A 21,262-nucleotide genomic window follows, 5' to 3' on the forward strand; every position below is an offset into this window, starting at 1 on the left:
ACAAGACTTCCGTTGACTAAGTTTATCATATGGGTTGAACTAATGTTGTATTTTATATAATAAATAAAAACTTTCTACTCAAATACTTTATTCTAAATTATGGAAATTAAATTAAAAAAATCAGTCCAAATATAATTTCACTTTAAATACAGATGAATTTAATCCATGCACATTCTAGAAAGCAAGCATAGTCTTGTCACCGAAATCAGCTTTTGCTTATCTTTATTTAATCCACAGAAAATTTGTAAAAAAACAAATTAAAAAAGACATCGAATAATTTTGAGCTGAATTAATTGGAAAAAAATTCGTATATAATACCATAAGATAATAACACTACATGATAAGTGATGTTATTCAATAGCATTTTAAATTTTATTTTGGTAGTTTATATTTTCCTAAATACATTATAAAATATTAAAATAAAATTATAAAAAAACTTTATTCACAGCATCTAATATAAATTTGTTCTAAAATGATTTTATTTAAAATGAAACAAAAAAAATTACAAAAATAAAATGGAATTATTTACTATAAATATTACTATCTTTTTTTTTCAGTAGAGTGGTATCCTTTTTCTGTCGGTGCCTATAAACAAACATTACAATAATACATTTATGCAAGAGGGTTACTTTCAAGTCATACCAAATTTTCTCATATTAATTGCACTAATCAATATTAAGATTATAAGATTATGAGAAGAATTGCAATATGAACTTACCAAATTCAACAACACTTTGATTAGTTTTTTTTTTTTTAGCAATTAGTAAATATAGGATCTCGAAGTTTTATTTTAATAATATCAAGGTAACTAATGTGTTTTATTATTAAATTTTGTTACCATAAAGGATTTTAGTCGAGAAGATTTTAACAAGATATTCATTAGTAAAAAACCTTACATTCATATTACGTTATTCTTTGTTTACTTATTTTTAAGGTTAAATAAGAAAAATACGACAACATTTTCAATTAAGATTAAATTCATGAGTAAAAAAAAGTCTAAAACAATATATACAATATGTAACAACGTTATCAATCAAAGTCGAATTCATCTAAAAAAAATTCATATCAAGAACGACATAAAGAAAAGGAGATGAAACCTAGAGAACTATTGAAGTTTTCGTTTTTTTCATTTTTTGAGTAGGTTGTTAGGGTTTCATTGGGATCCTTCTCACCTTCGTGCTATTCTTTCGACTTTCGGTCTCGGATGAATGCCAAATGGAGGAGGTACCTACAGAAGACACTCTAACGCTCAAGTTAGTAAAGAGGGTATTCGACACTCGGATAGGTGTACAGTAATAATGACGTACCTTATTCCTTAGAATGTATGCTATTTTTATTATTTGAATGGGTTTACCTCATTAAGTCTGATTAGTGGGGTAGAACACACTTATAGTTATATAACCTAATTCTTAATGGTAGTTTAACTTCACTGACCTTGATTTGAGCGTTAATGGTTTAATGTGTCAATTGGCGTGATCGTCCGTGGTGTCTCGGTCAGTTCGATTAGAATGACCAAGACACGTTACATGTCGGTCGGCTATACCAGTACAAATATTATTTATACTATATTTGATGTATTTATAGTTTTGAATGGACTTTTATATTAAGAAATTTAAATTAAACATCTTTCTCTAAATATAATATTATTTATTACTTGTAATCATGTTATGGAGAAAGTAGTAAATTTGATGTAAGAATTAAAATGAGATTTGTTTATATATAAGAATAAAAATGTGTGGAGCGTAAAATAAGGGTTACAAAAAAGTCTTGGGAAATGAGATTGATGCATTGAAAAGGAAAGTGGGGCCCACTTATGAGATAAGAGCAAAGGGAATGAAGCAAGATTTGAGGCCAAACAAAAATCCAAATTCAAAGAAAAATGCTCTCATATCATATATCACTATCACTCTTCTCATTCTCATTATTGCATTTTCTTTCTCTTCTACAAACTTTGCATACTTTTCTTTCTCTCATCTTCTTTCCAATATTTTTAGGACACATCACTACCCTTTTTTTAACGAAAACCATAGAATTTTTAGTAGCAATTTTTAAAAAAATATGATTTTTAACTTTTTATATTAGGAATTGATTTTAAACTGATTTAATTTAAAAAAATATCTTGTATTGAAATTTTATTTTATTTTTTTAATATAAATTAGAACTAAATATCTCAAATATAAGTTTAAATGTATGTGAGTGATAACATAATAAATCTAATAAACACAGTTAGGATAGATTTGATTAAGAAGTAAGATTAAGTTTAACTTAATTTTATAAAATTAAATTATAATGACATTTATTTCACTTATATAATTTAATTTTGATTTTATTTATAGGTGATGCAAAATATTTAATTTTCTAAAATAATATTATCTGAATTTAACATATTACATGAACTTATTAAAATCAAATATTAAATTAATTATATTTGATGTGTTTATGATTTAGAATTTATGATTTAAGATCTAGATAGTGAAATCTAAATCTAATTCATCTCTATAAAATTAGTTCAACAATGTGAGATTTACACTAATTTATGTATTATAATTTGTTTTTAATTGATAAATGATTTTCAATATATTTCTCTCATAGTGAAGACATCCAGCATGAGAATAGTGGAGACCTTTAGTGCAGGTGGCATAATATACTCAACTTATCTCTATTATGAAAGATTTTTAATACGAGTGATTCTCATACCATATTAAATTAGAGAAATATAAACTTAACTAAATGTTGGAGATACCGCATCAACCAAAGATAAGGACATTTCATTGTATATAATTGGGTGCAAACCTCAACCTCAAGAGCCAGTTTTATGGAGTTGAGTTAGGCTTAAAGTTCACTTCGTAACATGGTATCAGAGCCATTTCAATCCTATCTTAGCGAGTGTTTGTTGGGTAAGGACATTTCATTGTATATAATTCGGTTTTATGGGGTTGAGTTAGGCTTAAAGTTCACTTCATAATACTAAATCTAGTAAACTAAAATTTACACTCACTTGTATATTATAATTTGGATCAATTTGATAACTCAACACATGTATTTTTTTTTATTGACTTATTTGATTGACATAGAAAAAATACAGTAAATAATTTAATTCCAATACTTTTATAAAAAAAATAATATTTTGACGAAAGAATAATAAGAAATTTGAAAGATATAAAATGAACTAAAGAACCTAACACTACAATTACCAAGAAATATAAATTTGTAGGTAATTTTAGTTGCATTTAACTGATTATACCACTCTCTAGAGTGTTAATTTGAATGAAATTGGTAACTGGTGTTCCTGGATTTGAATGAAAAGGACAGAATGGAATTCTTGCTTGGCCTTGGGTTCAAAACTTGATGAAGTTATTTTTGTTTTTTTATTTTTCTAATAAAATTTAAGTTTAACTAAATTTTAAAAAACAGATTTATAAAATAAAATTTATATTTATTTATAAAGAATAAAATATCCTATTTTAATGGATGTATACTATGTAGCACAAACACACGAACATACGTAAATTTTTTAAAATATAGGATACGGGGACACAAATTTATATATTATATAATTATAAATAAATTGATAATAAAGATTTATGTGCAAGTATGTTTCAGATTGTTTTTTGAGCAGAAAAATATTTTTTATGACTGCTCACAAGAATTTATTTCTTATTTTTATAATCATAATAACAATTTATACAATAAAGGTTGAATTTTTATAAAATTAATATATTTTTTTCGTTTTAAAATTGTATTAAAATCATACTATAATTGTCAAAAATCTAACAAACTATTTTTTGAATTGGACATTTTATAAATACATATCTTATAGGTATTTTTTTTGAATTGAACATTTTACAAATACATATTTTATAGGTGTTGATGTACAATACAAGTTGTATGTCTTCGTACACTCCTCTTGATACACGCCACTAAAGAGAAGTGTGTGAGGTGTGTATGATTTTTAACAGTTTCTCACATTGGATACTTTTTTTATTTATGCATTGGACCCAGTTGTGTAACTTCTAAAGTTTTCCCTTTTGAAGATGAAAGCTTCATAGTTTCACCGACAAACGGAGTGAAATCTGATCTTGAGCTTCAATCAACATTTTGAACTGAAGTTTCTTCGTTTCACGTCGTATTTCAAAGACATTAATTTAGCAAATGAACATTTATGGTTAATTTGAAAGTACAGCACAAAAGAGACATTGCAGTGCTTTTTTTAACACCTTCATTATGAATTCTGTTACAGACAACGTGCACCCTACCAGTTTTGTCCTCCTCTTTATATTTAAATAATTAACTGATTCAGCCTCGGAACGCGTAAAACTTACGTACAAGGAACTAAATTCATTAAATACTCCAAAACTATTTTTAAAATAAAATTGTAAGCTCATGGATCTCATTGTATATAATAAATTAATCAATTTTCAATTCATGTATTTAACATAATAATATTATTATGATAGCATAAATCTAGCTATATAATAAAATTTAGGTCATGAGTTTGGTTTCACGGTATACAATAAATAGGTCGTCTTTTATGTATCCAACGTAATATTTTAATAACACAAATTAAGGAATCTTGATTAATTAACCTTAATTATTCAAGATAAAATCATGATTATATAAATGAAAAGATTATGATTTTGTCCATATCTGATAACACTTTAAAAAAACGATTATCTTATACACATCAATGATGAAAAATACACTTATTTATTATCACCTTTAATATTCTAGACCTGAATCTTCTGTAGAAACAGAAATAAATAGTCATACATGATTTTAATTTAGTACAAATATTTATTTAAAAAGGAATACAGAGTTAAAATTATAAGTGTATAGATTATAATTTGATATATAAGATTTTACATAATTTACTGAATTAATTTTTTTTATACATATTATATTTAATTAATTATTTTAAAATGATTTTTTTTACAAAAATTTGATTCCATGCATTTATGTTGATTATATAGTTAAGGTAGTCTAATGTTATACGTTGATGTTTCTTTGTTAACATAAATTACTATGATTTTATCACTTAGAATGAATAAAGAAAATAATAATTATATTTTATAATAATATTTATTTAAGATATTTTTGTTAAAAAATTAATCTTAATTAAAGATTAAGATATTTTATAATATATAAATAAATATAAATATGTACTGGGACGACCGATTCATTCAGTGAGTTGATCAGTAACTCAACCAATCAACCACAATGAAAAAGTCACATGATGACACGTGACCGACCGACCCATGACGACGAACCATGGATTGACCAAGTCAGCATGGTTAATCCACAATTAAGAGTTGTTTAACACAACCTTAAACATAAACCAACCTCCTAATCCGACCACCAACGAAAGTAATATAAATAGTACAAATTCCAAGAACCAGGTACGTCATTATCTACAGTACTCTGACACCCGAGTGCTGACATCCTAACTGACTTGAACGTTAGAGTATCTTCTACAGGTACCATTTCACCTTGTGATACCAGACGACCGAGAGGAAGAAGAAGAAGCAAGAAGCTTATTAGAGTGACAACGACTAACCAAAGGGAGTAGAAGAACAATCGTTCTCTAGACCCCAACACCCGTTCGAGAACAAAATATGATCTCATAGATCAATTTTATAAGTTTGAGTTAGACTTAAACACCACTTCTTAATCATTTTAAAAGTAAAAATTATATTATTGTATAATTTCAATTTTTTTTTCAAGCAGGTGGTGGAGTAAATAATGATACTCACAACTTTTGTATGGTGAGTTAATTAAAATCTTGTTGATATTAGTTCTGAATCCAAAGCTTTGTTATGCAGTAAAATTGAATCACAGAAGTTGAACAGAACATTCTTCATGAAAAGTTTAAGAAACACCTTCATAGATACATATTCATACAGTGTTCACTAACAAAAGATAAGAACAAAATTGATGAAAGGTGATGGAGATGGTAATTGCAAAGAGAAAAGTCCTTAATTATTTGAAACAATTATTACACTCACACCCCAAAGTGCAAGTTCTGTGGAAAGAACAGTTCAAAAGGTGAAAAGTTCAAAGCAAGAGGGCCAAAGATGTGACAATAGGTAGAGCCAGGGATGGAGAATTTTATGTACAAACATTGCACTTCTTATCATAAGAAAATTAAATTTGAGATATATCACAATATATATATATATATATATATTATTTTAATATTTACTCTTTTTCTCTTCTTTCTTCTTAGTCAAGTTTTCTTTTTTTTATTAAACTCTTATCCAGAAAACACTGGTAAAAAAATATTCCAACATTCAAAAAAAATTTAGTACTTGATGTAATTAATGTAAGTAACATATTTTTTTCAAAAATTATAATTATTTATATATTTATCACGAGTTTATTATTATTGAATAAAATTAATGTATAAATGATGATTAAAACATATTACTTACTAACTGTTTTTATACTATTTAGATTCATGATTTTTTTAAACTTTAATACTTTTTAAATATTTCAGTTGATCAAAATTAAATATCAATTTTTTTATGTCTCATCCAATTTTATTTTTTAATTTGGAGGTGATGGAAAAAAAATAGTAGATGATATGAATTATTGAGATTTGTGAGATCCTATGAGCAGCATTCTTCTAGAAGCATTGCTGTCATGTGACCACCATACTCATTCCAAATCAGCCATGACATTAACATTATCATGAGTCACCACCACCTTTCCTTCTAGAAGCATTTCTCTCATGTGATTCATCATGGCCCCATGCTACATTTTTTTAACAGAAAAAACCCAACACTATTGCATCTACTCAAAATAACACCACATTCAGGTTCTTGGGATCCACTTTCATATTTTACATTAGTACTTTTTTTATCTTGTGTCAATAGTTTTCACTTTTAAATTTGTTTTACAAGATTTATAGTAAATTTTTATTTACTATTGTGAGAGTTGAAAGGAAGATTTATTTATGTGTAAAATTATTTGATTTTTTTTTTACTGAATATGTATCGTCAATTGATATCATGACGTGTCTCAGAGACACACGTTGACGTGTCTCAGTTTATTTGGTCGAGCTGGTCGACGCACCACGCACGGTCAGGTCGACCGACACATATAATCATTAACACTCAAATCAAGGTTAGTGAAACTAAACTATCATTAAGAATTAGGTAATGCAATCCTAAGTGTGATCCATTCCATTAATCAGGCCCAATAAAGTAAGCTCAATAAAATAATATAAATAGCACACATTCCAATGAGAAAAGTACGTCATTTATTACTATGTACCTACCTGATTGTCGATCATCCGGTTTATTGACTTGAGCGTCGGAGTGCCTTCTGCAGGTACTCCCCATTCGGTATTCACCCAAGACCGAGAGCCAAAGACACGAAGGCGAGAAGGATCCCAACCAAGCACCTAGCAACCTGCCCGACCGAAGGAGAAAGACGAAGATTTCAATAATTCTCTAGGTCTCATCTCCCTAACAGGAACACAATAGTTATCTGTTTCACCTGAAATTTGTTACGTTTTACCTAAATTTCTATTGATACTCTAACATATAATTTCAGCAAAAGTTGATTTTTTTTTCAGTTGAATGCTCAAAGACTATCCTCTTTCTTTCTAGATTTTTGAAATTTAATCCACAATTTCTAAATTTTTTTCCAAAACTTATATTACATTAAAAATTCCAAAAACTTAATCTTAATTAGTCAGTTCACTATCCCAGCTCAGAAATTAATAGTAAGAGAAGTTATAGTACTTGACATATGAGTTATCAGTGTCTACTCTTAAACCTCAATCATTTATTGTTGTGCATTTTGAGAAAAAAAAATGATTTAAAGAGACAATAATTCTATGCCTTCGATCACATTGAATGTGTGGTCACCTTTCACCAAATAATTTTTTTTAGTAGAGAGAGTGTCATGGACAACATTTAGGTATAAAAATATATTAAATTAGAGGCAGAATTAGCAGCACATTCAGGAGGCAGTGAAGGTGATAGCGTGATAATTGAAGCATGTCTTTTTTTATATTTTGGGTATTATAATACAACTCTTCTTAAAGTTAGGCCAATGCATCCAATGTAACACACAATGTGTAATGTATACGTTGCACATTAATTACTATTTTAAATCTAACCAAATGGATAAATATATAAATAAATTTGGTATTTTTACATAGGTTTCAATAAAACATTAAAATATAATAAAATGTAGATTTTAAGTTTAATTTAATCTTATCAAATTTGTTCATAAGAAAAAATTTGCACTATAAAATGTCACTACAAGAAAATCATGAAATAGAAATTATTTTTTAGAGATAAAAAAAATAATTAGTTGTTATAATGATAAATTTGAAATCATTTTATAGACTAAAAAAATATTAGTTTATATTATTATTAAACGGATTCTAAATTTGTATTTAATTAGCAACCAATGTTTTTGCTACCAAATTTAGAAACTAAGTAATTGGTAGTTAAAACCTTGGTAGCTAATTAGATACCAATTTATAAATCATTTAACATTAATAGAAACTAATTTAGAAACCATTTTTTTTTAGTTTCTAAAATGATCTTTAATTTAGTTACTATAACAATTAATTATTTTTTGTCTCTAAATTTAATTTCTATTTCATGTTTTTAGTGTATGTGGGATCACCCTTCACATAGAGACCTGCAAAATCTGTGTGAAACTGTATCACTAAGATAAACTCTATATGATTTCCATGTCATATTAAGAAGTGAACTTTAAACTTAATCAATTTTATAAAAGTGACTCTTGTATAAAACTATATTACTAAAATAAACTCAAAGAACTATATTACTAAAATAAACTCAATAGGATTCTGATACTATAGAAAGTAAACTTTAAGTCAAATCAACCTTATAAAATAGGTTATGTGGGAAACTATATTCTTATATATTTTATTATTTTATTGAAAATATTTTGTAAGTATAATAAATCTTATAAAACTGACCTACGACTTTATCGCAGTGGATTCTATCACGATAAACTCTACTATAATGAATTCTATAGACTCTCCTGTGATGAAGTCAATCAACTCATAAATTAAAATTTACATCCATTTAAAATGTTATTCTTTCTAATTAAGATGCGATTTCAACATAAGTTTACAGTAAATTTCATGTAGCTTTGTTTTTATTATCTATATTGTTCAAAAAGTTATTGTGTATCCAAAACAGTACACGTCATCAATGTTTTACACTTTAACAAGTGCTTTTGCCAAAGAACAAAAACCAAAGAACTTTTATGAGTGCATGGAGTATTATTCACAGAGTGAGCAGAAAAGTTGATTTTGAGAGGTTGAAAAAATGCACTGAAATGGTCTCAATTTTCATGTGATTGAACAATTTATCTGACTTAGAATAATTCTAGAATGAGTTAGAAGCTATTGATGTTGAAAACAGACCACTTTTCAACCTCATTTTACTTTTCAGTTTGATTAGTAAGTTTCTGGACTCATTATATCGCAATATAAAATTATTAAAATGTACTCAAATTGGTTACGTTTAGTTATTATTCCAGATTATTATGGATCAAATTCAAGTCTATTTCTCTGTGTTTTTTTTGTCAATAATGTGTGTAATGAAAGTTGAAAAACTTAATTACGATTAAAAGTTAATACTAAGAACGCTTAAATAAATTACACTTCGATTTTCTCCTATTAGCAACAGTATTTAATTCAATCAACTAAAATATTTCTCTTTTGCTTACAAGATAATACCAAATGAGAATATTTTCCATCTAAAATAAAGAAAGAAAATATTTGTTTATACAATAAAATTAATTCTTATTTTCGATGATGAATTATGTATATTAATATCATCATATAAAAAAGTAAAATGATTTTATTACAAGGCGAGAACATTGAAATTATTATTAAATCAAATTATAAAAAAATAAGATCGAAAGATCAAATGACTTTTTAGTTAGTGATAGTATTTAAAAACAATAATTAATACACTCAAATTATTTAATTCCTTCATGTTTTCTATTAAAAAAAGTTACAATTTATCTGACTTAGAATAATTCTAGAATGAGTTAGAAGTGATTGATGTTGAAAACAGACCACTTTTCATTATTTAATTCCTTCATGTTTTCTATTAAAAAAAGTTACAGTTCATCACATACTAACATTTTTTTTTCATTTTTTAGATTAATATTTGATTTCTCTTTAATATTTTTTATTACAAAAATAGTCACGTTTTGGACAAATTATATTTCTATAGTTTTAATATTTTATCAACAGTTATTACTATTTTAAAATTTATAAATAATTACATTTATATAAAACACAGCCTAATATCTTTGTTTTATATAAATTTAAATATAAATTATTTAATACATAAAAAGCATTTATTAACTTTTGAGAATGTGGGAAGCTAAATTATGAACCAATTGAAATTGAAATTCATTTACTGCTTAAGTTTTGAAAAGTGAACCAATTCATTATCTTGTTTGACTTTTTAAGGCTAATATGCAAAACTGAATCAATACGCCACCTACTTTTACCGTTACTCTCACTTCATTATACAGGAATTTCTCTTAATTTATATACTCTGTTTGATCCTTTAGATTCAATATAATAAAACAAATTCAGTTCCACTGTTATTTCCCCTTTATTTTATATGAATTTCTCTTACTTTTATGAATCCCCAAATAAAAATAGTGGAACAGTTATCTCTCCTAACTCCACTAAGTAACATAACAAGGATTACTTTTAAGTGCATGAACTAATTTAGTTTTTTAACTTAAACAAAATTCCCTTTTTTTTCTATTGGTACTAGCTAAGAAGACTTAGATTAATTTATGAGTAAATAACAACATAAGGGACTTAACACAATTAATTAGTCACTTTAGTTGTCTTGTCACTTTACTGACTATAGCTACAGACAATACAGTACAATAGCACTGAATAATCCACGCCAGTGATGTGATAAGAATCGATGTTACAGAAAACAAATCTGAGGAACTTATTTTATATTCAATATAGAGATGCCAACTCGAAAAGCTCTTTGTGTAGATCTGACACATAGGACTTCACTTTCATAGTCGGTTTTCCATCAGTTCCTGGAGACATGCACTTCACCCCAATGACAGTAGCCAAACCTGCAAACATGGCAAGTACAATTCTCTTAATCCTGTGTCCATAATAAAGAACTTCACAATCAAAGTTAAACTTGAGAAAACGGAAGAAACTCCCACTTAAATGGTAGAATTTAAGCTACTGTTACCCTTCAACCAAAAGTTATCAATAAGGGAAAATAGTTGTTATATAACAGTGTGGTCAACAATGACTGATAGAGCAAAATGATTTTACTTACTTTGGTGTACGCGGCCATACACCGGTCTTTCCCCTTTCCAGTATTCCAATGGCCTTGTCCTGATCCTGGTGCTTCTCCTTAATCCATCATTCCATGATGTACCGGAATCTGGGAACAGAGATTAATTATTTCACAACAAAAGGAGTTCTTGAAAATAAATGGATGAGATAAATGACAAGTAGAAACCTGCAAGGCTCTTGCGTTTCGAAACATTTTTTTTCGCACGAGATTTAACTCTCTTTTTTTGATTTTTAACAGGCTCCATAGAATCGTCTGTCTTTTCCTGTATCAGAAGTCACACAGTCAATTCTTTAAAAACCAAACTAGCCTTAAAATTTTGAGATGGTGATTAATCAGACTTGTGTGGAATCATGCCAGGGAAGCTAATCCAAAACTAGTTTAATAAAATAGTAATACAGAAACCAATTTTAAACACGAATATTTGTAAATTTCTAATTATAATTCAATTCTGCACCATCTGTTTACTATCTGAATTGTATGGTTAACTTAATTTTACCTTTTTCTAGTAGGATAGTCAGGAAACTGAAAGTGCATCGATAATTAAGTATGGCTGCCTTCCACCAAGTGATCTAACAAATTACGTTTTATCACATTCAAAGTATGGTAAATTATTCCTACAATAATTTTTTTATCACACGTATTAACAATTTACTGATCCTCTATCTCTCTATCACATTATGCATCTGTTCTCTTCTTTATGTCATTTATAAATAATAAAAAATATTGAATAAATTAGTTGTATTACTGTAATTTTTCTGTATAAAGCACCTTGACTGTTCCCATATCAATTTTCACCATTTAAATTGCTGATATATGATAAAATGATTGAATTATGGCACAAGTAATTTAAACATCGAGACACGTAAGAAAAATAAATGGACAAATCTTGTAACCTGTACAATATAGGCTTGATATTCAGTGGGATTTGATTGATCATCTTCTGATCTGCTGGCTCGTTTATCCACAGCACTGGCTTGATATCCAGCAGGATCGGATTGATCAGCTAAGGCAAACCACAACAGAGTTAGTATGTATGTATCATAAAAGGTACATTAAGGCTAGTTTAAAGAAATATTTTCGGCTGATTTCATAGATCAAGGGCAACTTAAGAGGAGAGTTCAAGACTGTGACATGAATCAATGGGAGGGGTAAACTACAACGATCAAGTCATTTTCATTGAGATATTCCATAAATATATGTTTTGGCAGAGCATTTTCGGGCTTTGCATTCACTAAAAGTATAAGCTGCTCCAAATAGCCTCTACAGTATCACTATTTTCAGGGGTTATGTTCATTAAAAAATCTACATTTGATAATAAAAGCTCTTCTATGACTGTGCTTAGCCTGCCCTCAGCTCTAAACTTCTTTTAAGGAGAAGACAAAACATTTAAGTAGTCTTATATTGCACGTTCTGGAAACTCCCGTGTTGGTTTCTGTTACATTTACGGTAAATGGTAAGAAAGATATAAAATTTACTACGAAATGATCAAATACAACTGCACTCTGAGCAGAGATCAGGAACATGACATCATAGCTTCAGCCTTCAGGTCAGAGAGGCATTAATGCATGCGCACAATTTACTCAGAGATGCAGGTTGAAAGAACTCTCTGTATAGCCTTTTAGCAAAGATGCATATCCTAAGCCAACAGATTTTCAATGCAATAAACTAGCCTTGCATATGACAGTGGTGCCCATGTACACACCAAATGCCACTGTTCTTTTTTCTTTTATTTTGGTAATCATGCAAAATGAAGCATTTTGCAGGGAAATACATTCTGAACGTGTTTAGGCATTCTGCTTTCAGTTATTTATTCTGAATATAACTCAGAAGCAGGTGAATATATACATACCTGGTGGACTGACCACGTTGAGATTTGTATCATCAGTTGGAATGGAAGTTGTAAATGTCTGCATATTTCCTGCCTGTGTCAATCAGAACACAAAAGATTGATTAAGATTTTCATTGTTACAACTCTGCAAAAGCCAACAACTTAATTTATGACACTAATTTTTTTCAAATGAAACATACTTTGTCCTTGGATTGACAGGATTCATTTGCCTCAATATTGAACCTGTCCTCAGCGTCATCCATAACCCTTTCACCCATACCACTGCTTTCAACATTTATGTATGTGTCCAATACTGTACTTGGCTTGATAACAGCAACAACATCTTCAACCATCTGTGCATCAATATCCAAACTGTCCTCAATGTCATCCATAACCCTTTCGCCCATATCCCTGCCTCCAACATCTACATCCATGTGAACAAGAGGTTCATATGAATCAACATTATCATCAAACCTGAGTTCCCTTGAATTATCCATAATGGACTTTTGAGCAGCACTTGTACAATTTCTGGCAGTGTCCTCGGCCAAACTTGTCCTACCAACTGCAGTTATATCTTCAATTGAGGACACAATCAGATCATTTGATGACTTCTCATAACTCTCCTCCTTGGAAATATCAGAAGCATGGGTGCAATTTATGTCTGTGTCTAAAACTGTACTTGTCTTGCCAACAGCAACAACATCTTCAATCATGTTCGGCTCAATATTCGACCTGTCTTCTGTGCCATCCATAACCCTTTTTCCCATACCAATGCCTCCAACATCTATGTCAAAATGAAGTTCACTTGAGTCAATATCAACATCGAACCTAGGTTCCCTTGAATTACCTTCCATGGACGTACGAGAAGTACTTGTACCATTAGTGACAGTGTTCTTAGCCTCACTTGTCCTAGAATTGTCTTCCTTTGGAACATCTTCAAGCATGTTCGGCTCAATATTCGACCTGTCTTCTGTGCCATCCATAACCCTTTTTCCCATACCAATGCCTCCAACATCTATGTCAAAATGAAGTTCACTTGAGTCAATATCAACATCGAACCTAGGTTCCCTTGAATTACCTTCCATGGACGTACGAGAAGTACTGGTACCATTAGTGACAGTGTTCTTAGCCTCACTTCTCCTAGAATTGTCTTCCTTTGGAATTTCAGACGTCTTGGTGTAATTTCTATCTGTGTCGAAAACCGTACTGGTCTTACCAACTGCAACAACAGGTTCAATCATGCGAGCATTCAATTCATTCGGCCTCCCAGAAACAAGATTGGGTTCTGAATTATCCTTACTGATTTCATCAAGTGAAAAAGAATCCAGTGATTGCCTTGACCTTGAAATGTGCTTCTGCAGTGACAAAATTGAAGCAAATGGACTTCTTGGAGGGGTGGGTGAAGATAACTGCTGCACAGTGAACTGTTCAGACCTTTTAAGAGGTGTCTTCTTATTCGTAGTTATTCCTTTCAACAAATTATCTATGTCCGATAAAGCCTTCCTTGGCTTTGACTTGTTCCCTTGCAATGGCTTGTTCCTTTGCAATGATTTCAGATCAGTCACTTGACTATCTGGGAAGATCGGAAAAGAAAATTTATCTACAGCTACGGGTTTGATCTGTAACCTCTCCTGCAAAAGACTAATTGCCCCATCCCCCTCTAGATCCTCAGAATTGCAAGAAAGCAATCCATCCAACAACTCATCAAACTCGTTCCCTTTAATGGCGGATGAATCTGGAGCAAAAATACATAATCAGTGCGTTTGAAGTATTGAAAAAAAGGGGAAGTAAAAGCGCACTGAATAGTCCGATTTTAGGAGGACAAAAATCAGGCCTGCCAGCACACTCATACAGTAGAATAGGGTAGCATTCACTCACCCATTACTTCTTTTTCCGAGGATATCATATAGGCTTCATCTACGTCAATTTTCTCAGCCAGGGGATCAAGAGTCTGAGACCCAAGCGCATCCTGGGAGGACAGAACACTTTCAGAGGTTTCTCGGGGATAACGATGCTTGTATCTGATTGGCCTGGCCAATATGACATTAAGCTCGAGTTAAACAACAGATAAAAGAAATACAAACATCACAGAGAACACAATTTAAACTGGGTATCGTAGTATTATGAGAGGGTACAATTGATCATTCCGCAAAAGCCCAGGTCGACGTTGTCGTGGTCTAGTGGACAAGCTATCTTGATCAGACTCAAACGAGGCACCACCCAGCTGCTTCTGTATCTCCCTTTTAGCATCTAGCCATCAAATGCAAACCCAATAAGACAAGAACAAGCCTCGAAGAACTAAATCTCGTTCACATGAAGATAAACAAGAAACAAACAGAAACTTACTCTCCAACCGTTCATGGGCCAAGAAGAATTCCGCCGGATCTTTCAAGCTATCAAGGTCCAAAGCTGGAAGCAAACTCTCAACAGAGGGCCTGTAACAAAAATCCAAGTCAACAAAAACAAATCAAACGGAAAAAACATTAACAGATAGAGTGGTGGTCCGGGCTATAAGCATCACTTTTTAGTAGGCTTCATAGAAAAGCGTGGACGTTTGAGCCCCAACCCAGGTCTCTGTTCCCGACGAAATTCTCCATCCTCTCCTGCATCATTTGTTGTTTGAGAAATTGATGTTGTTTGAGAAATTGAGTCTTGAAAAATCTCAGAGTCGAACAGATTAGGGTCATCTTCCAAAGCAAGCTTGGCCTCCTGCACCAGTTTCGCGGGACTTCGCAAGGCCTGTGCAAACACGGTAGCATGAAATGGAAGGCAGTGCTAGAATTAAAGCTAAACGCAAGTGAACTAGTTTGAAACGATAGAAGAGGAAAAAGGGTTACGATAAGAGCTCACCATGGATTTGAGGTGAGAGTGGATGGTGTGAAGGTCTAAGTCTGAGTTGTAGGGTTGGGAAGGTGGAAGAGACGGCGAAGTGAAGAGGGAAATTCCCCAATAATTGGCGAGAGGATCCACTAATGCATCACCTTCTTCATCCATCAAGCATTGGTTTCGGAGAATCGAACAACCAAAACCCTAGGTTCGTGTTTTGGTTTTTTCTTTCTATTCAAAATTTGAAAGCTAACGGTGAGCGGGGAGTATAAAAAAATATATAATAAATAAAATATATATAAAAAACGTGGACGGCAGGATTCGAACCTGCGCGGGCAAAGCCCACATGATTTCTAGTCATGCCCGATAACCACTCCGGCACGTCCACATTTTTATTTATAATTCCACAAAGAAAATTTAAATCATAATATTCTCTTATGCTATGTATCTCTACACCCAACAAATGGCTTCTTACCTTTCATATTTTATAAAGATACCGTTTTACTCTTTTTAAAAATAACTTTCAAATTACTTTTTTTAAAAAATATTTATAGAACATTCTTTCCAAAACAAATTTTATGAATTCTGAATTTAACATTCTAAAATTAAAAAAAAATCATTGTTTGTTTTTCGAATTTTTTATTTTGGAAATACACTTTGCTTACAAGAACTTTTATTCTGGAAATACTTTTTACTTACGAAATTTTTATTTTGGAATCACTCAAAATTATTAAGGATAATTCTGATATCTTAAAGAATGTATAGGGGTGTATGAAGAAAACTGTAGGGTGTAGAAAAAAATACCCTATATCTAAAGCACCTTGTCTTAGCACAGAAAGAACCCCAACAACAAAACAAACCCCAGCAGCAAAAGTAAGATGAGGAAGGAAGCAATAGTTTTTTTTTTTTTTTTCTGTTGATTCATTTGTCTCCCAATATTTATAGCTTTGTTGCTATTCATATCAATGGGCACGCACATTCAAATTCTCTTGCATGTTTCTGTTCACCGATGAAGGTGTTGATCAATTTACGAGTTTTATTCTGACCCCAAATGCAGGTTTCTTCACAAAAACGTGTTTTTTGAATTTGGTACTTTTGGCACCCTTCACATAAGTAGTTCTCTACTATGTCTGGTACTAAAAGGGGTGCCAATAACAGCGGTTCCAAGCGGAGCCTGCCATCGTGGACGTGTTCGAAGGAGAACGAGGGCGAAAGCAGTGGAAAGAAACCAACTTTCGGTGGAAAAGGTGAGAAATCCAAAGAGGGTGAGGCACCCAGGATGGGCAAAGTCCAAAATGAGAATGGTGGAGAATCTTCTGCCTCAAGTTTGGATAGCTTCAACGAACTTCTGGTGGGCTTTGGCTTTGCTTGCATTGCTTTTGTCGAATGTTGATTGATTGACTCGTTAATTTAACCGGTTTTTGGACAGGAAGGGGTGGTTTTTGTGCTTTCAGGGTTTGTGAATCCGGAGAGAGGCATGTTGAGGTCACGAGCAATGGAAATGGGGGCACAGTATCAGCCTGATTGGAACTCTGATTGCACTCTCTTGGTTTGTGCATTTCCAAACACCCCTAAGTTTAGACAAGTTGAAGCTGATTGTGGAACCATTGTGTCCAAGGTTTTCCTCTTTCCTTGTTTTGTCAATGGTATCTCTCTATATTATTCAAAACACTGCTTATGTTTCAATTCTATGTTTTTCTTGGTGTCATTTTTATGCCTCCATTGTTTATAAAGGAGTTAAGATATCTGTGTTGATTCTTGATTATTGATAAGCTCATAATTTAAATAAACTATTGTCTTAATGATCAAGAGAATCTTATGTTCAAACTATGAGTTATGAGCCTTTATTTGATCGTTTAGGTCCACATTTATTTCAGTGTCAATTTCTGGAATCCTTTGAAGTTTTGGTGATTGTTAGACTCCATTACAGTGTTAAGATTATAGGCATCTTTGCTGTGGTTGTATGAAGCGATTCTTTATGTAATGTGCCAGTTGAAACATTTTGTAATCCAATCAATGCCTTTTCTTTTTCATTAGTTTTGTCAGCATTAATTTACTTAATTGTTAAATATCAAGGGATACCAAACTTCAATACATTTTAATTTTGGTAGGGAAATTCTAGTCATGGCACTCACATTCTTGGTTGTAGAATTTTATATGTATTTTTGGATGATAGTCTTACCTGTTATCACATGATGTACCCTTTCTTTTCTTCATTTTCGGGATTAGGATTGGATAATAGACTGTTACACCCAGAGGAAGCTGATTGAAATTGACAATTACCTTCTTCATGCTGGAAAACCATGGCGTAAAGGAAATGTTTCAGGAGAAGTCAGTGAAGGTGATATAATTGGTCATATGCTTGTATATAGTATAGAACTTTAAGTTAGAGGGCATCTATTTTTAACAATTTAATAGCACTATACTAGTTCATATCCTTACTCTTTTTTCTAGAAAAGTAAATCGAGAAATAAATTTTTTATACTTTGGAATAAAATTGCAATTTCAAGAGACATGGCGATCATCTATTGATGATTTAAATTATATTAACTTTGTTTAATGCTCAGAAGTTAAAACACTTTTTGTTTTTCTAAAGCCATTTTTACATCCATCTTCTTCACTTTATATGTGTGTGTTTTTGTGTAAATGGATGCTACAATGTAATGATGAAGCTGTGAAACTAATAGCCTGTGTTACAACATATGTCCTTATGAGGTAGTTCTTGTCAACCTCCTTCCCCTGCTCCAATACTGCTATCACCATCCAATTTCACATCTATTTTATCTTTATGTGAACCCCACTATTGGTTAGTACAGATAAAATACCATCTGTACCCAAAAAGTCACCAAAGCATGTTGATAAAGAACAGCCTTCAAATACAACAGCCTCCATAAAATCAAAGGTAAAGCTAACAAGATGTTTTTTGTCACATACTTGAGAGTCTATTATTTCATCTGCAAACAATTAAATCTGTTATAGAGTATAGACTTTTATGTTTGCTGCGTATTCCAGGGAAAAGACACTGATATTGCTAGGAAATGCTTTGAACCTTCGGAAGTGAAGAAGTGGGCCATTGATGATTTGAATAAAACAATTCAGTGGCTGGAAAGTCAAGAGGAGAAGGTTATGATCTTCCATTTTCAGTATAAAAGACTGTTTTCAGTTTTTTGTTTCCTTCTAGAGGTTACGAAATTCTTAAAAGTGCAAAAAAAAAAAAAGAAGTTTGCATCGAAACTAAACTCATTAGTTAGAAAATTATAGTATTTCACTACCCTCACTCAATTTTGCTTAAGCTTGGTAGATATACCATATGAATCTAAATTATGTTAATCATTTCAGCCAGATCCAAGTGAGATGACAAAAATAGCTGCAGAGGGGATTCTAACTTGTTTGCAAGATGCAATTTGTTCTCTAGAGGAAAAACAGGTAATGTACACTGAAAATTTTGTATCACTCTTGTTAGTTTGAAAGCATAGGTTAAATTCCCCCCATCATAGAGATATGTCAGAATAAGCATAAAGAAAAGAGTTACCTTATCATTTAAAACTCAAGTGCTTTCCTTTAAGGATGCACTTTTCACATGCATACAAGGCTAGGATCACTGGTATAGTTTCTAAAACTTAATTTAAACACAATTGATTGTTATTTGAGTATTCATTGTGTTTTCTCTATCTTAGGAGGTAAGAAGTCAGCTAACTGGGAAACATAAGAAACCATAAAAATGTCAATTTTTTTCTTGCATTAACACCCATGGTACTTGGTATTTTCTATTTCCTAATTGTTTCCATTCCAACATTTTCTTGGGTGCTTGTAAGTTTTCTTTGCAACTTTTATACTTGTTTTTATGATGATGATAATACCTAACGTTGCTGACTAATTGAATGACACATTTCCGTATCAAAGCCATTAACAGTTTGCACTTAGAATGTTGTATTTTGTTTCTAGTTTAATACTTTAGTTTTATACCTTGCCATTATATTTGACTTCACACAGTTGCCTGAGAATCCTGAGCTATAATCACTACACTTTTAGTTTCAATGCAGTACTTTTATCATATGGATGAAATCAAAATAAATGATTTCACAGCTGATGGTGTTTGTCTTATTATCTCTAACCAGAACATCAGGAAAGGAACTGAGGAGTGGATGTTCTTGCCTCGTGTAGTTGAGGAGCTTGCGAAATTGGATGTGGTAGGAAACAAGAACACTCTATTGTCAAAGGAAGATCTTCACAAGCAGGCTTTGGATTGTAAGCGAATTTATGAGGAGGTACTAAATACCTTAGATCAGAAAAGTTCAAAGGTAAATAAAGAACAGAGGAGCAAAACTGGAAGAACAAATGCCATGTCTTCTGGTGCAGTTGAGTACGATAGCGATGAGACAATTGAGATGACGGAACAAGAAATAGATCTTGCATATAAAACTTTGTCCTCTAACATCTGCCACATGTGAATGCTGATTGAACTTGTTTCTTTTGGGAAGAAAAGGAGTTGATTTGGTTTACCAAGATTTTCCTTTTGATATTTTACTGTGTATATAACAAAGTCTTTCTTTTTGTTATTTTCTGCATCAGAATATATATTTATGGGTGGATAATTCGATAGCGAGTAGCCTAATAAGGGTAATAATTTTATTAAGATAAGTTTTAAATGACTTTAATACCATACTAAGAAGTAAACCGTCAACTTTAAGTTTAACTCAATTTTACAAAACTAGTTTATAAGATGAGTCTACACTTACTTATAAAATGTATAATACAATCTTTGAAATGGGTAAATCAAACACAATTTTATTTAAAATGTATGTGATTAATAATAAGTTATGAGGCTCAAACATTCCTCTCAAATGTCAAATGGTGTGTTCATGGCGGACACACGTATTGAACATTGATACTTGTAAGACACGTATCGAAGTGTTCAATTTAAAAAATATTTATTGGATTTATGACAATTTTAGTATTGTTCTAATATAATATTAAAAAAAAATACATTATTTTTTTAAAATTTAAATTTATTATATAAATTTTTAGTTTGATTATAAAAATAAGGAATAAATCTTTTTGAATCAGGTATGAAAAATATTTTTCTGCTCAAAAAAATATTGAAACATACTTGTGTACGTAAATCTTTATTGACAATTTATATAATTCATAATTATATAATATATAGATTCGTGTTTCCGTGTCTGACATTTTAGATATTATACGTATCTCTCGTGTCCATAAAGCATTTTGAACGCAGTTCTATGAACATGTGGCA

The 21,262-nt window shown here is 31.0% G+C and overlaps 2 protein-coding genes and 1 non-coding gene across 4 annotated transcripts; 1 reads left to right on the forward strand and 2 right to left on the reverse strand.

Moving 5' to 3' along the window:
- Positions 1 to 10,840: 10,840 nt before the first annotated feature.
- LOC137835978 (centromere protein C-like) lies at positions 10,841 to 16,275 on the reverse strand. 2 transcript variants are annotated; one of them, XM_068644766.1, is made up of 11 exons: positions 16,030 to 16,275; positions 15,701 to 15,918; positions 15,526 to 15,614; positions 15,315 to 15,429; positions 15,058 to 15,209; positions 13,380 to 14,914; positions 13,201 to 13,273; positions 12,245 to 12,354; positions 11,517 to 11,613; positions 11,331 to 11,438; positions 10,841 to 11,115 (listed from the first exon to the last, which is right to left on the reverse strand). In XM_068644766.1, exons 1-11 carry the CDS (start codon positions 16,171 to 16,173, stop codon positions 10,991 to 10,993), a joined length of 2,766 nt encoding a protein of 921 aa, XP_068500867.1. In that variant the 5' UTR covers positions 16,174 to 16,275; the 3' UTR covers positions 10,841 to 10,990. The 2 variants fall into 2 exon arrangements, with proteins under 2 accessions (XP_068500867.1, XP_068500868.1); XM_068644767.1 differs by having other exon boundaries at positions 12,251 to 12,354; positions 16,030 to 16,255.
- Positions 16,276 to 16,311: 36 nt separating this feature from the next.
- On the reverse strand, positions 16,312 to 16,393 carry TRNAS-AGA (transfer RNA serine (anticodon AGA)). Its single transcript has one exon. It is a non-coding gene; the product is annotated as a tRNA-Ser (tRNA).
- A 397-nt stretch (positions 16,394 to 16,790) lies between these two features.
- LOC137835979 (DNA-repair protein XRCC1) lies at positions 16,791 to 20,564 on the forward strand. Its single transcript, XM_068644768.1, has 8 exons — positions 16,791 to 16,878; positions 17,063 to 17,356; positions 17,435 to 17,623; positions 18,235 to 18,346; positions 18,822 to 18,907; positions 19,018 to 19,128; positions 19,345 to 19,431; positions 20,124 to 20,564. The coding sequence occupies exons 2-8, from the start codon at positions 17,132 to 17,134 to the stop codon at positions 20,454 to 20,456; spliced, it is 1,143 nt and encodes a 380-aa protein (XP_068500869.1). The 5' UTR covers positions 16,791 to 16,878; positions 17,063 to 17,131; the 3' UTR covers positions 20,457 to 20,564.
- Positions 20,565 to 21,262: the final 698 nt, after the last annotated feature.

This window comes from Phaseolus vulgaris, chromosome 5 (assembly GCF_000499845.2).
Source record: "Phaseolus vulgaris cultivar G19833 chromosome 5, P. vulgaris v2.0, whole genome shotgun sequence".
In the NCBI taxonomy this organism is placed as follows: Eukaryota; Viridiplantae; Streptophyta; class Magnoliopsida; order Fabales; family Fabaceae; genus Phaseolus; species Phaseolus vulgaris.

Bases quoted from the DNA above. Each gene is read 5' to 3' on its own strand.
- LOC137835978 (XM_068644766.1), bottom strand. From the start codon at position 16,173: ATGGATGAAGAAGGTGATGCATTAGTGGATCCTCTCGCCAATTATTGG. The intron at 12,355-13,200 runs GTATGTATATAT...GGTTTGCCTTAG, and splicing joins CAACGTGGTCAGTCCACCAG to CTGATCAATCCGATCCTGCT. The intron at 11,439-11,516 runs GTTTCTACTTGT...CTCTGTTCCCAG, and splicing joins GAAACGCAAGAGCCTTGCAG to ATTCCGGTACATCATGGAAT.
- LOC137835979 (XM_068644768.1), top strand. From the start codon at position 17,132: ATGTCTGGTACTAAAAGGGGTGCCAATAACAGCGGTTCCAAGCGGAGC. The intron at 18,908-19,017 runs GTAAAGCTAACA...TGCGTATTCCAG, and splicing joins CAGCCTCCATAAAATCAAAG to GGAAAAGACACTGATATTGC. The intron at 19,432-20,123 runs GTAATGTACACT...ATCTCTAACCAG, and splicing joins GTTCTCTAGAGGAAAAACAG to AACATCAGGAAAGGAACTGA.